Source organism: Polyodon spathula, chromosome 9 (genome assembly GCF_017654505.1).
Source record: "Polyodon spathula isolate WHYD16114869_AA chromosome 9, ASM1765450v1, whole genome shotgun sequence".
Taxonomy (NCBI): Eukaryota; Metazoa; Chordata; class Actinopteri; order Acipenseriformes; family Polyodontidae; genus Polyodon; species Polyodon spathula.
In genome coordinates this window covers 20,848,452-20,866,002 of record NC_054542.1, presented here as the reverse complement: position 1 = coordinate 20,866,002, position 17,551 = coordinate 20,848,452, and the positions used below count along the sequence as shown (strand labels likewise).

General features: G+C 35.9%; 1 protein-coding gene across 1 annotated transcript in view; it reads left to right on the top strand.

The window, feature by feature from the left end:
* Positions 1-17,551, top strand: part of LOC121320494 (28S ribosomal protein S9, mitochondrial-like) — a 42,742-nt gene that overhangs the window by 14,726 nt on the left and 10,465 nt on the right. The window contains exons 3-5 of the mRNA XM_041258865.1: positions 5,266-5,328; positions 5,416-5,446; positions 16,035-16,114. Of these exons, the coding sequence (XP_041114799.1) occupies positions 5,266-5,328; positions 5,416-5,446; positions 16,035-16,114 (174 nt within the window). The remainder of the gene's footprint in view (positions 1-5,265; positions 5,329-5,415; positions 5,447-16,034; positions 16,115-17,551) is intronic.

The following is a 17,551-nucleotide window of genomic DNA, read 5'->3' as shown; positions in this document are numbered from 1 at the left end:
TTCAGCCATGTCACTCGCATCAACATCAATAAAGGGATTTAAAGTAAACGTAACACAAGGTTCCATCTGCTAAAAATCACAAAGTCTCTTATCAAATTCTTGTTGAATTCCAGTCAAGAGATAAGAGTATTTATTGGTGTTCAAAGGTTAATTTCCACTTTTGCAAACACAAAATGCAGCATTTGTAAGCTTCATAGCGCTGATCAAGTCAAGTCAAGTCAAGCTATAGCTCTAACATCCTTTAAAAATGCTAGGTCAATATCTGGCAACTCAGTATAACATTTGTTTCTTGACTGCAGGAAAGTTTTAATTTCAGACAAACCAGAAAGAAAACGTTGTAGTGCCCTCTCTGCTAAGCCTCCTTACTTCAGCATAAAGCGTAATAGTCATGAGTAATTGTTTATTCGATTTAATCAAATAAACGCCTTTTCTAGTAAGCTACAAGGTTATTGGCTGAAGCAGTTTGGCTTGAGACTGGATTCTCATTGGTTGTAATTTTAGTACCTGCTCCAGTGAGCTAGAAATGGTTACTCCTTTTTGGCACAGTACGAGATTGACAGTTGTCAATTCACCTTTCAGTTAATTCACAGGTCAATCGTGGAGCGACCGATTCACCCAGAAACCTGTCAAGCCTTTTGTATGGATGATTTGACAAATTACTTTATGAACTGCTGCACAAATTGATGAATTAATTGATGAATTAATGGATGAATTGACAAATTAATTGATGAATTTCTGCACTAATTGACAAAATAATTGATTAATAGTTTTGGCACAAATGGCACTGCATTCGAGACTGTATGCCTGTCACAAGCAGCAGAAGGACCGGAAAATCACAAACCATTACAGCTCGCTCCAGCAAATGCACTCCACAAAGGAGTGTACGTTATGGTGTTGCTTTTAGTTAATGTTTGTGAAGTATGTGTAAGTTGGGCTTTATGGTTACTGTACGTATATTAAACCTGTTACTATAAAGAGCTGCTTATGGCAGCATTGTCAAATACAGTAGTGCCTCTTTTTTATGTATGACTTCAAGTTTGGTATTATATAAGCATTATTTTTAGCCAGTGGCACGTTGATCTAAAGTATAATAGAGTAATCATTTCATTGTTTAGTAAATTACATGTATTCGGTTATTAATATATATGGAAATGCCCATCCATAATTCGGATGAAACTTCATCAAACAGGATCTTAAACTGACAATGTTGCAGCGCTCTAGCTCAAATTGAGTTAACTGGGTTTTTTTTTTATTTTTTTTTTCTCAGCCTATGCCAAAGTAATCTGACAGGTTTTCTGTGCATGTGTGTGTAAACCCAACCAGAAACAAAAAACTAAATGCATGCACACAAACACAACCAAAAAAATCTTGTTTCATCTTTTTAACGGTACTCATTATATGAATCCCTTGTTTTCTTCTATTGAACACGGTTAAACTGGGCAGTTTGCTTTATGTGAAGTGATGGGATGTAATAGGTGAAACTAATTTTCCAAACAACTGAATCCATTATTTCCTGCTAAGAGCTGAATTTACCGTTTTTAGACCCATAATAAAATGTACATTGACCAGTTTCCATTTGTACTGTTCAGTTGGAGCAGTATGTGTAAATGACACATGCCAGAGGCCCATTGATTAATAGAGGATATAGTATTTTAGAGTCTCAGATGTGACGGGTTCTACTGTAATTGAGAAACTGAGATCTTTCTTGCAACATACAATAAAACCCATGTCAAAGCTAGTCACTGCGGGTGCTCTGTCCGCTGTCATTGACACAAATTTTACAAGTGGTATGTTCTTTCTCACAAAATTGTTCGGAACTTCATTATATAAATCTTCCCCTCCTGTTTTTTGCTTTTAAAGTCTATGAAGAACTTTTATAGTCCTCAAACACTATTCGGACAAGTATAATCAACTGAGCAATGTTGCTTGCATCAACAGTTTGGTTGCACTGTATTGAAAACCACTTGCAACAATATAAATTCCCTTCTGACTGCTGACAGGATTTGCAGCAGCCATTATTTCTCATTTATTTTTTAATTCTCTGAATCATGATTCAGCCGTAACAGCCGTTGCACCCTTTACTAGTGCAGCATCTCTAAATGGTGCTTTGTTTTTTGTCAGAAAGTTAACCACTTGGAATGATGCTTCCTTTGCTGCAGTTGCTTTTACTGGCTTGGTAAATATCGATTGTTGTTTCTGCAAAGCTGACTTTATTTCACTTACTTTTATTTATATATATATATATATATATATATATATATATATATATATATATATATATATATATATATATATATATATATGTATTGTGTACAGATCTTTGTGTACAGTTGTATAGTGCTCTCAACATGGCACTTTTTATCAACTGTTACACCACATAACAGATCTAGCAAATGCATCTGTCTTTTGCGTTTTGTATAAAAATATTTTCTTTCCCATTCTTCATGGAAATAGTATCTTTGTGTTCCTTTTTGGACGGGCCTGCTGATTCCAAATCCATGGATGAGGTTAGGAGACATTACCAGTACGGCTATTCTCTATGAATAAACATGAACAAAATGAACAGGACATGCGTTCAAACACCTTTCACTAAATTAATTCCATCTTGTATACTGTAGCCTTTGCATTTGATTGTTGTCTATGCCTGCTATACACGAGACACATTGTAGTGATTGGTTTTGTCTACACAGCACGCCTAAAGTTCCTGTGTTTAGGAGACAACTAATTTTCCCTGTTAGAAACTAAAACAGTAAATTTCAACAGTTTGCATTTAAGAAATTAAAAGAAGTTGTCTGTACCTTCAATAGTCTCCCTATTAAAGCCACATTTTGATGGTCCCTTGACTGCCCTTAATGGAGAGGTTTCACAGTAGTCCATCTCATTGTATGCTGGTTCAAACATGTATGGAGAAAATACCATTAGAAATAACACTAGGCAATCCCCTGGTAAGCAGCAGGAAGCAAGAGTAAACACGGGAACATTGCTTCTATTTCAGTGACTGACAGCATTAATGTAACCTGAGATTCACTGGGGCTCTCTGTTCCTAGGAGCCAAAGGGATGTACCACACTGCTAAGATCCTACATATGTCTGGGTCTAAGATATTTCATTACTTTTTTGTCTTCATTTATCTTCTTGTGGTATTTTAATATTGTCCTTCAGAGTAAATATAAGGTACTTTTTTTGTAACTTGTGAGCTGTCATCTTGTCACCTTCAATGCCACACAGCTTATCTGGAGGCTACCATAGACCCAGATGCATAGAGCTTAACGCAGCGTGAAGTATCAATCTGCATTTATTTTAGATTTTAAACCTGTCTTCTATAAGAGATGTCATCTTGTGCAGTTTTATATTGAAAAAAACACCCTACACACAATGTATTATGCTATCATAAGAACATTTACAATTAAGAAGCAGAAGCCATTTGACCCATCCTAAGGTTGCCCAGTGCTTAGAAGCCAAACAGAAGTTGGGTCTTAAATGATCCAAGTGATTTTGCCTCAACAACATGACTAGGTTGCCCATTCCATACCCTCATCACTTTGTGTGAAAAAATGTCTCCTCTGTTTTTTGGTCCTGGTTTCTCTACTGTGCTTAAAGTATTAGTTTGGGTTAATTATGTCAACTCCCAAGACTTCAGTCATGTCCCCCCAAATTATAAACCATAAAATGAAAGATCATACTCAGGCACGTAACATTAAAAGTAGTAGTCTTGATTGGTAAACGTAGTGTTGTGGTGTTCTATACAGAGGATGACATCTTTACATGTGATAATTCTGTGACAGTGGTTGGTTGATTTCTTATTTGTGATTTTTAATTATTTCAGTTTGCTTGTAGGAGTTGGAGTGCCCAGAATTTGGCTGTCCCCCGTGTGCTTCTCCTATGACTTGCAGGTCTTAAATGTCTCTGCGTTCATCACATGACTTCTGTCACTAGAGCAGGAATGAAAATGTACAGTAATGTTTATCATCTCAGTCATAGAAATAATAACATATTAAATCAAAGACAAGTTTGCCATATTGTCTGTCTTTTGACTAGGAAAATGTAAAAAAAAAAAAAAAAAAAAAAACCTATAAATTGACAGTCATTCATATTATATAGTAGCCTCAATGCAGACATGTTCCAATGTCTCTCCCACTTGCAGTGTTTTGAACACCAGTGGTAACCAGTGGCCACTGCGTAAACATCAAAATGTTGCAATCACATTTTAATTTTTAACCTAAGTTGAGACACGCATAAATTTGTCTGCTGCAACAAACACCTATTCAGGTATTATGTGTGGTGTCTTGGGGGCTGCCATATTCCAGCCCTATGTATGAACAAGTGCTGTGTATCTGCTGCAGTTCCACATTTTTTTTTTTTGTCTCTACTTTCTACTGTTTTGAGAACTGCAAAAGGCAGGAGCCTGGTTCCGATTCAGCATCTGCTGTTCCTAATTGAAAACGTTTAAGATAAAATCTGCTAAACGTCAAGGCCGTAATGGAGTGGACACACTTTAAGATAAATTGTCACGGTGGATGGCTAGCATGAAGTCATCTTTGTGTGTTCATTATCTACCATCTGTAAGTCGAACAATAACTTTTGCCTAGAAATAATGCTGTGGGAAACACCCCACATTATATCATTTTGATGGCACCTATTCTTTAACTGCTTATGTCTGATTAACCATAATAGATGCTGACTTTTGGTGCTGACTCTGCTGTCAAATTCCAGCACCACTTTCACCTCTGAACTAATGTTGTCATGTGACTTTTTGGTCATCAGGTACACTTGAGATAGTGGCATCATATTTGGTACCCAGCTGTATTCTGTGATTCTCTAGGTTCAAGAAAAATAACCCTTTTGTGGCAGTATTTTACAAAGCGGCTGTTGCTGCAATGTTATGTTCTGTTATTGATGTTGTCCAGCAAAAATAACTGATTTCACTGCCACGTCTGTTGTAACATCTGGCTGTTGATAAACAGGTAGACTAAGTAACGTACAAGGATGAGGTAAAAAGTATAACCTTTTGAAATCCCAGCCGACGCTCCCGAAGAAACATTTTTGAAGCAGCAGTCTGCAGTAATCGCTGAGGAATGTTCATGCATTCTTTCACAACAGTTTGTACACCTTCCAGACTTGTCACATCAAATCAGTGTTTTCCTGGCTGGCAGTGTTATAGCAGCTGTACATTTTTTTTTTTTTTTTTTTTTTTTAGCAAAAGATTATTGTCACAGGTGAAACAAATTGACATTTCAGTTTACAATTTCTGTTTTGTTTTTCACAGAGGGCGATTGCCTACCTTTTCCCTTCTGGATTGTTTGAGAAGAGAGCCAGACCTGTCATGAAGGTACATGAGTAATAAAATGTAATATACATGTCATGTTGTGCTGAAAGATGCCTGCTTGATCCCTAACATTGTTATGTTCTGTTACAGCACCCAGATGAGATTTTTCCTAAGCAGAGAGGTAAGATTCAATAATACAGTATATTCTTGTCTGATTTAACTACTTTTTCATTTTCAGTAAGATGAACAATAACCCTGGTAATTCAATAACTCAGGATTTATGGACTCGTCACACACCACAGTTATGCCATTATCCCTTAATTACCGTAAAAACGTTGTATAAGTCAATTTTCTAGGCATTTTTGGGGGGCCCTAAAAAGGGGGGAGCAACTAATACACCGGTGCGACGTGTGCACTACTGTACTAATGCCGCAGTGTGATTACTACAGCCAAGGTTATGGTTCTCACAGACTTAACTGTCAACAGTCCAATTTATTTGTCTTCAGGATCTATGGCATTCAGGTCATGTTGGTAGGTAGAAACACAAAACCACTGTTCTAATTAAAAGTTGTAATTAGTTACCTCGGTACCCTTAGTCATTTCGAATGTTATACGCAAGCTTTTAGACTCTTGACTGACCTCCTCTTGGCCCAGACGCATGTAATTGAAGAAATAAAAATAGCTACTGTTAACACAATAGTTGTCCATCTCTGAATTTCCTTATTCCCACCCTTTCAAACAATTGATTTTGTCAACATTCAGGCTGAACCCACCCCTGGGATCCATAGCAAACAGCTATTGGTTAGAAAGCCGAATGAACTTATCAAGTCTTCTGTTTGTTGTAACTGCAGTGCAATATTTTATAATGCAGGTGTCTTTGAGACTGGATAAAGTAGGACACAGACAAAACACTAAAATGCTACACAACAAGTTTGAAATTGCAAGTTGTTGAATTTGAAGAAAAGCATGGCAATCGCAATGCTGAAAAATGCTGAGTACGTGGCTAGAGACGAAACACAGATAAATTAAAATATGGTGAAAGAAAATCGGTTAATACAGATGTGATGTAGGATGTATCGCTTGATTAAAATTACTGGTGAACTGTTAATTATTACTTTTTAAATCCCGTTTGAGTACCATTTGTCAGTGGTTTACACTGTTACTACTGGAATTTACAGCAGTACAGTCAGCACTCGGATATCTGTTACCCAGATACACGTTATTCGCGTTTTACCGCCCTTGTATTAAGAATAAAGTCCATCCCCATTACAAATGAATGCACTTGCCCGTCACACATGATTTCTGACTCTGTCACCAGTTTTCTGATACAAAGCCCATGTTTTCAGTGTTACAGTTTATTTGATTATCCGTCACAGCCCGTGTCGTCTGTTTTTTCTCGGATGTGCAAATCAGTTTGTCTTTATCATGTAGTTAAACAGTGCTTCCTCCAGTTTCACATGACGAAAATGCAGCAAAAACAAAAGGAACGAGACAAGCTACAGTAATGTAAAAGTTAATCGTTAAACAATTTTAGGTACTGTGATGCTTTAGTTGCTTTTATGTGTTTATTTGCAAGTGAACTGTGACACTAAGGCCTTATCGAGCACTATATTCTGCTATTTTGAATACTGACTTTGGATACTGTTTTAATTCTGGAATCTGATGTTGTTTTTTTTTTTTTTAATCTTTTACTAAATTGCATTGCCTTAATTTTGTACACAGTTCTGTGCATGGGTAACATTTTGATTTAATTTTGTTGTTGGGTCGTTAATGGGGAATTTTACATACTGCTACAATATGTACCAGATCGTTCTGAATTAAATTAAATTATCGTTCTGGGGGTGGGGTGACTTTTACTGCAGTACGACCTATACAACAATTTTTTACGGTATATAAAACCTGGACACTGCTCTCCCATTGTTTTCTATAAAAGGTCAGCTGATCTGTTATTGCTCAATAACAGAATGGCTAATTAAAGCATGGCTGAAAGATGAAACCTGTTGTGAAACCACTTATTACTAATGAAACGCTTCACACTGATGCTCGGACTGTACTCTCAAAAAGTTAACTCTTTCAGTGGACTACAGTGGTAATTTTAGACGAACAAAGGTAAATAAATAAATAACCATAAAAGTGAGAGTGGCATTGCCGTAGCATTTCTCTTGAATAATATATTCCTTGTTCATCTAAACTAGATTTTGCCCTGTACCTGACAACGCACTCTAGGGTTTATGGGTAACACTTTAGTTTAGGGATCTGTACTAAGTGGTTAAACAACATTACACTTTAATTTTTTTTTTTTTTTTTTTTTTTTGCTGTAACGTATTGAGAATGTTGAAATGTATACGGATACCTACAGTGTTATCAGCACATGCAAAAGTCCATGTTGGAGTTACACAGCTATTCTTATTTATGCACACAATGTCTATCCTGGAACCCTTTTGCCATCAAATGTTGTTCGAATGACCGAGGTATTTATTGCATACAAAATAATCCAGCATTAGTACTTTTTGAAGCTTAATACAGTGGGTCCCATGGAAAATATTTAGATAGTTATGATAATTCTTAACCAGTATGTAACACCTTGTTGGTGAAATATGGGCACAATCTGTCTTGCTTATTTCCTTCAGCTCAAACAGACTGGATACACAGTGCTTGGCTAGAGTTTTTCTTTCAGATCAGTCCAAAGCATTTGTATTGGATTGAGATCTGGTGATTGCAAAGGCCTTTCCAGAACTTAGTGTATGCTTTGGGTCATTGTCATATTGGAAGATAAATTGTCTGCCAGTCAGCAGCCTACGAGCAGATGGTATCACTTTAATTTGTAGAATGTTTTGATACATGACTGCATTCATTTGATCTTCAATCACACAAATATCTCCAGTCTTATAACTGCTGAAATGCCCCAATACCAGGGTCAAACCACCTCCATGTTTAACTGTAGATACAAGGTTTTCTTCAAACATACTAAGATCCAATTATGGGGAAAGGTTCTATTTTGTTGAAGAATGCACCAGAGCAAAACCAGGTTATACCTGCAAAAAGACGCTGCTATGGAATTTCCTAATTACATATATTCACATAGAAATTCACTATTTTTGTTGATTGAGACACACCATGAGCAGGATTCCAGCACGGATGAAGAAACATTTTCTCTAATCATTTTACATGAGCTGCATAACAATAACATGCAAGATTACTGTTAAAAATCACACAATGTGGTCCAGTGCTTAAAGAACAGGGCTTGTAACCAGGAGGTCCTGTGCTCAAATCCCAGCTTACTCACGGTGTCACCCTAGCAAGTCACTTAACCTTGTACTCCATCTTTTGGGTGAGATATTCTAAGTGACTCTGCAGCTGATCCATATTTCAAACACCCTAGTCTCTGTAAGTTGCCTTGGATAAAGGAGTCTGCTAAATAAACAAGTAGTAATAATAATATGAAATAAAATATCAATTTTAAACTACATTTTAATGAATTCACAGACGTTCTGTGCATTTCCCAAGAATGCAAATAAAGTTATTACAAACTTTTATCAGCGGGATACCTTTTTTAAACTTATTAAACTTGGTCAAAACAATTGCTTCTATTGATTCTGAATACTTGCAAAAATGGTATGGTAACATTTAGAGTTGTTATCATACTGACCCTAAGAAAATGATGATTTTTCAAACCATATATTGACATTTATTGATTTTATATGATTTTCACACACTCATGAATAGGGGCTCTGCGTGGAGTGCAGGATGCACCCTATACTCTGGAGGTCACCGCATCCTGGAGCGCACCTCACGTCAGCGGTGGGCGTGGTGGCCATTTCAAAGGTCAAGTGTGTAAAGGGTAGGTCAACGTGTGTTCGTCTTCGCTACTCCCTAGTCAGTGTGGGGGTGGTAGCGGTGAGCTGAACCTCAAAATAATTGGCAATTTCAAATTGGGAGAAAAACGGGGTAAAAATCAGTTGGTGACTATTAATGCATTAATCCACAGTAGTTAATAAGCTTAATTAATATAGAAGGTTAAACTATTAAAAAGCTGAAGACATGAAACCGAAACTCCCTCTGAATGCTGGTGTCACAGGAAATAAGTTAGCGTTTGCCTTTTTGAGCTTTGGTAAGGTTCTCTGTGGAGATTCATCCAAAATTACAGGAAGCCATTTGTATTTTTTTTGAGAAATGAAAACAGTTTTTTTTTTTTTTGTTTAAAAAGGTCACATTTATTGTAATGTATATTTGTTTCATTTTTATTATTAATGCATTTTATCTTCAGGAAATTGCTCGCGTATTTTAGGATTTTTTAACATGGATAAATATTTTAAAAACATTATTTTGTCGGTTTGATTTATGTCTGTGCATAGTTACAATCACTACTTGCCAAATGTGTATTTCCTTTTAAAAATGTCATTCGTGGACATGTCATATACTGTGGGGTAAGCAAATAAGTGTTTATGTAGGCTCACTTTAACAAAGTTATATTATTTTCATGGTAAATTGCTCAGTGACTTTGAACCTTTTCAATAAATTGAGTGGGAAAGTGGGTACAAACACTTCATCATGTAGAGAATAATGTTTTTGACATTTTAATCAAGTCTACGTGGGATATCTAAACCTGTTTTAATATAGAAAACGTACACATTTTTAGTGGAAGATGATGTGTATATATAATTTGAGAAACGCACAAAACGATTGGCCGTCCTAAAGTGCAGTTAAATTATTTAAATTAACATCTGTAATCCTAGTTGACATAGTGGATGTATTCGCACAGCACCAAATACTGTACTAAATTCAGATAGCTCTCCAGTTTAATGTAGTACCCTGTGTGGATCTCTGATCCTCACTTCTACAGTGAAAGTTCCCTCTCACCAGTTGTATTTCAGGAAAGATGTATCACAGGTTATACTTTTTACTTGTAGATTATTATGTGAAACTCTGTGTTAGAACTTCCCTTAACATTATCTGATTTATTTTAATTATGTTTTACACCAGATCTCATGAATCAAATATAAAGATACCATGAATATTATATAAAGATATCATACAGCATTAATTGCATACCATACAGTAATACTTATGTCTGTATACATTTTTCAATAACAAAGATATTTTTAAAAGACACTTATTAAAACAAAACAATATACACAATACATGTACACAATTCAAAATATACAATATAGAACAATATACACAATAAAAACAAAGGTGTAAGGGTGGCTATGGGAAGGAAGGATCTATTTACAGAAGGTGTGGCTTAATTCCATGCTGGAGATTTTTTAAGAATATATCATTACCAGTGTCATTCGTATGGACACCATCCCCTCTAAAAAGACCAACCTGATCATATGTAATTTCGGGGTGCCGAATTGAATCCCCCCCTAAACCCCTTACAAAATCCGAAATCGCATTGTTCACCCATTACATCTTTCCAAAGACATCACTGTGTGATGCACGAGAAAATAATTTTTTTATCTGGAAATAGCTAATGTAAATTTGTTTTTAGTTTTTCTAAGTAATTCCACACTTTTCAGTTTTGCCAAATCATTGCCTCCAGCATGAATCATCAGGTTTGGAAGAAGGGGAATTAAAAAATAAATCACAAAAAACAAAAAAAAAACAAAAAACAAAAAAAAACACCTAAGCTCCCTCCGTCCGAACCAGCGAACAGAGGAGTTTGAATTCTTCCTTTATTATTATTTCAGGTAGGATAGTGTTTAAAATGTTATACAGTATTTTAGTTACTGCAACATGGAGTAAGTTTTCCATTAAGAAATAACAAATCGCTTTGCAAACACACAGAGTGGAAAAGTTATTGTTTCTTTGTATATGTATATAATAATGATGTCAATTAATGCACCAGAGCTTTATGGGAAGATATTGTTAAATCTAAGTTTTGTTCGGTTATTTTTTTGTGTTTTTATACTGTAAATATGAAGCGTGTGGTTGCCACATGGTAGAGGAAGGCTGTGTAAGATAGAAGTGCTGGGAAAGTTGACGTGTACAGCCTGTACAGATACCTGTAACAGTTTGGTGCAGTTACCGTAGAGATGGGTGTAACATCTGTACTAGAAAGGGGGTGTCCGAGTTTTCAGAGAGACAGCAAGGGTGAGACTTAGAGAGACCCCTGTTACAGAGAATCTGAATCCCTTTTGTTATTGTGAGAGTAAATCTAATGATTTGTCTGTGAAATTGAGTGTAACACATATTCCACCCACTACCACTGATGTGCAAATAATAATGGTTGCATATGTTTGGAAAACTTGTTGCATCACTCATATGTTCATATGTTTTTAAAACTGTTATTTATATTGGGCAGCTCTGTAGTGTTTATTTTTACCATATAAAGCATTTTAAATTAATCAAACCCCATTTACTTACAATAGCATTCCCAATATAATGAACACTGCTGTAAAAAAGGAAAAGGAAAATAATTACACACAAGCACAGGAATATATAATATATATATATATATATATATATATATATATATATATATATATATATATATATATATATATATATGTAAACGATCCTCACACTCACGGAGTTCGTTGCCCCTTTAAGACCAGACCCAGGACACAGAAATGGAATTGCTTTAGCGCTGACGCGCACTTTTAATAAACACAAAACAAAAAAGAAAGAAAAAACCTAACTCCGTTTTGGAGCTCTCACTATACACCAGCCGATCCCTGACTCACACACAGGACGGCTAAGCCGTTTACCTGACAAACACCAAAACACAAACGGGCTTCTCTCAACACTCTCTTCAATACGACTGGACACACACGCAGTCGGGCTCTTCACTCAGCAGCCCCAATCAGTCTGGCTGCCTCTCAAATACCCTGCACCTGTCTCTCATTTATAATTATGACCAGGTGCAGAGGATTAACTAAATCATTAAAACAATTACACAATTAAACCCCATAACACCCAAATGTGCATTCTCACAATGTTGTTTTCAGCAGGGAAGGATTTTAACCCCCTCCCTGGTACCTTATATATATATATATATATATATATATATATATATATATATATATATATATATATATATATATATATATATATATATATATTTAATATAGGTGGTATTTTTATAAAAAATAAAAAATTGTTGTTCCAGAAACAAACTGTATTGTACATTGCATGTTATATATTATAATAATAATAATATATTATTATTATTATTATTATTATTATTATTATTAAGCCCCACAATAATCCTACAAGTCCCTGCATGCTGTTAATTTTAAAATAGATACAATTTTCAGAATAATTTGCAGCAAACAGGGTGGGGAATCATGCATATCTTTAAGATTTGCTAATAATTTGATATACAAAGAAACACGTGTATTTCATAAGTGTGTGTATATAATGTACATAAACAAACCTGCATTATGCATGACAAACTAGAGGTACAGCACTTATACGATATTTGTAATGCAGTCTGGTTTTGTTTTTTGTATGGTAATTTGCTCAAATTAAAGTCAACACATTTTTAATACAAATATAATTACACATCAAAATAAATCGCAAGACAACATCAAAATAAATCGCAAGACAAATGCATATACAAATTCTGATACAGTTTGTCAACACATACAAATTATACATCATGTATTTATTTCTCTTTCACTGTATTTGTACGAAGAAAACCCAATATAAATATCTGCAACGATTACAAATTTAAAAGTGAGAGTTTGTAACGTCTTTGTAAATTTGGTAGTTAAACTTAACACATATTATTAAATAATACATAACAGTGCCGCATCCAGCATTATGTTTTTGGGGGGCTTGGCAAGTCCGTCTGAAACGTAACTGAAAATAAATAAATAAGGTTTACAGACGTGCATGTTCTACAAAGTTAATAATAATAATAATAATAATAATAATAATATAATAATAATAATAATAATTTTGGTTTACATTTGCCATTCTTACTTGACTTGAAAAATGTCTTAACTGATGCAAGTAAATTCCTACTTGGTGTGATTGAATGAGCATAAAAAGCTTAATACAAAATTGGAAAATAAATTAATAAAGAACAATTTTTTTTAATAATAAAACCATTCTAGCATACTTCACTAAAGTGAAACCATGATGTTGTTATTTTGAAAAACCACTGCTTCAGATTATTACTTGCGCTTAATAACAGTAACAATGTTTTATTTACAGTTTGTGCTGAACTTAAATCCGTTCATGGCCCCAGAGCAACACAAACATTCTTCCTTATAAGAAAAAAAAAAAAAAAAAAAAACAAACCACAGAAAAAAAATGTCTGGTTCTCTCGTCTTTTTTTTTTTTTTTTTTTTTAATGAATATAATTGAATTAACACTAGAACTACCAGGCATACATACAGTGGCTTTCAAAAATATTCACCCCCCATTGAACTTTTCCACATTTTATTGTGTTACAACATGGAATCAAAAGGGTTTTTGCCACTGATCAACACAAAAAAGTCCATAATGTCAAAGTGAAAAATACAACCTACAAATTGTTCTAAATTAATTACAAAAACAATACAGAAAATAATTGATTGCATAAGTGTTCACCCCCTTGAGTCAATATTTGGTAGAGGCACCTTTGGCAGCAATTACAGCCATGAGTCTGTTTGGATAAGTCTCTACTAGCTTTGCACATCTGGACACTGCAATTAATGCCCATTCTTCTTTGCTCAAGCTCCGTCAAGTTGGATGGGGACCTTTGGTGAACCTTCTCCCAAGTCCCAGGTCTCTTGCAGACTTCAGCAGGTTTTCCTCCAGGATTTCTCTGTACTTTGCTGCATCCATTTTGCCTCTATCTTCACAAGCTTTCCAGGCCCTGATGCAGAGACACATTCCCATAGCATGATGCTGCCACCACCATGCTCCAAGACTCACCTACCAGTTCGAGAGATTTTTAAATAGAAAATAAGTGTTTTAACATATTACATCTCAAAAAGTTTCTGCAACCCTAGTTCTACTGATGGTTTGAGATGTCTAATATTTAGGAAACATTTTTAAAAAAGCACAGGGGCCTCTCTCAAAATGTCACAAAAATAAAAACATTTTTACAGTTTTCTAAAGGATTTTTAAATAGAAAATAAGTGTTTTTACAACTGTTGATAGATAAATCACGTCTGAAAATGTCTCCTGTAGCTTTTCAAAACAAGCATGAAGCTCTCAAGTTGAGCAGTGCTAAGCAAAACCCACTGGTTTTTACTATGACAGTCAAAATGACAGCTGCGATAGTTCTAACATATTACATCTCAAAAAGTTTCTGCAACCCTAGTTCTACTGATGGTTTGAGATGTCTAATATTTAGGAAACATTTTTAAAAAAGCACAGGGGCCTACAGTCTCAATCAAGTTACAGTCACAAAAATCAAGTGCCTGCAAAAACATTTTTACAGTTTTCCACGACAAAAAATATATACACCCCTCGCTTTTCTGGCAATGGTTAAGCAATGACATATATGCCTTTGTTGCCAAATTCATTACTTAGCAACCACAGAAAATACAAATAAAATCCACGGAAACAGCCAAGGAAACAGACAGAGACAGAAAAAAACAAAACGCAATATAGTGCAAACCTTTTCTAAGCAATTTTTTCATGACTTTTACAATACTTTTTCCAGGAAATCGCTGTTTTAAAATTCCATGTCGAACCCAATATTATTTTTACTTCCTCCCCTCACCCACCGCAGTTGGATCCTTTCGCCTGCAAGTTCAGTGTGCCTAACACATTAACGGAACATAAACAACCAATCGCAGAATACGCAGTCTGGTAGCCAAGCCCCCCTGCTCTCGCCGCGTTTTGACAGAGAGCTCTCAGCTGTCAGTCGGTGCGCAGCAAAGCAACGCAGATGCTGTATAACCTGCTGAAAGAAACGTTAAAGCAAGGCTGAGCTCTATTTTGGTTCATTTGGGGGGGGTTAGCAACTATTATTACATTTTAAACACCAAATATTTGCACATAAAAATAAAACGTACAACAAATGATAAATTATTTCTGCTTATGTCAACCCATATACAAAATAATGCATATGTTGTATGTATTTCTCTGCACTAGTAGTTTTCCATAAATACACCTGAAACACAAAACAGAAAATATCTTCATACTAGCAATCTTTTACAATAAGTTGTTGAAGCCTATGTTATTTATTTATTTTTATTTTTTTCTGACTATCTGCTCTATGTCCATAAAGTTAATAGCAGTACCCATGCAGTAAACAGGTAAGGCAGAAGAAGAGGTGAATTTGAGGCATGCCAGAAATTGAAATGAATACGTCTGTGTTGATATAGTAGGTACATTTGAAGGTAAAGAAAACCAACAATTGCTGTAACGGGCTGCAGAAGGGATGATACAGAGGGCTGTATTTTTAAAGCTTCAACTCCTAGTTTTTTGAAGGGAGAGAATATCATGTTAATGTTACAAAATGAAAAACAAAATGCCTTGAGAGTGCTTAAGAGAATTTGAAATATATAACTTACTGTAGTTGTTTGGTTTTAGTTTTGTAAAATGAGCAGGTGTTTTACCTGTCACTTTCAGAAAAACAGCATTTTATAAGAGTGTCCATAGTATTGTCAGTGATGATGATATTTCACAACATGTGAGAAAAACCAAGCAAAATGCACGAATGCTACAATGCTCAGAACACTATTTGACAGAACTAAGGCATCGTATATTTTGGTGATATCTTAGAAACAAGGACTTCACTAAAAAAAAAAAAAAATGACAAAGTTTTGAAAATACCCCACTACTGGAAGCCTAATGTTGCTGTTGTATTGCTTTTCCAGCTGTCCAATGGGGAGAAGATGGTCGACCCTTTCATTTCCTTTTCTATACGGGCAAACAGTCCTACTACTCGCTAATGCACGTAAGTAAATTGGCTGTAGAGAATTCTGTGATATTATGTTTGCATCCTTAGCTGCATATATAACAACATTCACTTCAGTAGACTCAGGGGGAGGGGGGAAGAGTTCAAATCTGCTCAGTGCTGTGATTGTATGTTCTGGTGTATGCCACCCAGTCCCTAGCATTTGTTTCTTAATGTAGATGAATTTATAATCGATTTATTGATCCCCCCAGTGAGGGATCCTGTCAGGTCTTATTTCACATGCTTTAGTGCCAGAAAGAAATGCAAAAATAAAAGTTGCATGTGAATTAAGTAAGGTGGCAGGCCCCTGTACCCTAAAATCGTATTTCAAGATAGCCGGTTAGATTTTTTAAAGCAAGTCATGCTTTGTAGAGTCCATATTTGTGTGTGTTTTGCAGGGGGTGATAGGCGGGATATAAAACCCCCAGAGGAACAAAATCTGCCCCCACGTTTGTCAGGAGCATTTATTTTCTTGAAACCTCTTTTGCTTTCTATCGACCTTGGGCAATGAGCTTATTGGCCAGGCAGAAATGAATGAATGATAAATGCACAGCGTGTCTCTGCTGAGTAATGGAGCTGCGGCTCCGACTTTCCACTGAGGTTTGCTCCTGCTCAGCCTCCGGCAACCCAAAGACCCCTACTGTTCATTTAAATAGGTATGTCAAATCTACCTTGAAACGCTGCCTGTTTGATCGGCGGTAATATTTGCAAAAGGTTCCTGGCAGACTTGAACCCCCTGCAGTGCTATGAAATAATGTACAACGCTTCATGGTGCAGATGCGAATTTTCTTTGTAAGGGGGAAGGAGGGGGTTGGGGGGGACATATGCAACATTGCATTTCATCTGTCAGAAAGGATGATGGCGTCAAAGAGAGGTAGTGCTGTCAACACAGAAAGGATTCCCAGCTGAGCCATCCAGGGTAAATCTATTCCTTTTAACTCCCCCACTTAATCAAGGGTTTTGCGTGACGTCACCTTTAAAGTATGTGGTACATTAGCTTCCTTTTTGCCCCACTGCTGTTGTATTCAAGTTTCATGGGAAAAACAGAAAGTGGTAATAAAGGGCAACTTAGACAGGATATTTGGCAGACAGCTGTGGCTGGTCCCATTTGCTTCTGCGCAGTTTGCTGCATTGCTGCTGAGTACACAGCAGGCTGTCTCTAAGATGAGACTTTTTTTAGTTAGGGTAACCAAGACCTTAAAAGTGATTATAGCTAGTGAACGAATTCTTCCCTTGTCCTGCATTGCCATTTGCTATGTAGGTTTCAAATGTGCACTTTTGAAAGGAAGCTGTCAAGTTTTCAGCCTTGATTATTTCACCTCTGCAATGTCTTTTGGTGTCATAGCCTGTCACTGGCTACAAAGCATGTCATTTGAGGAAAGAAGCGGTTGGTTAACAATAGAAATGGAGGCCGGGCCTTTCATTTTATGCCGATGG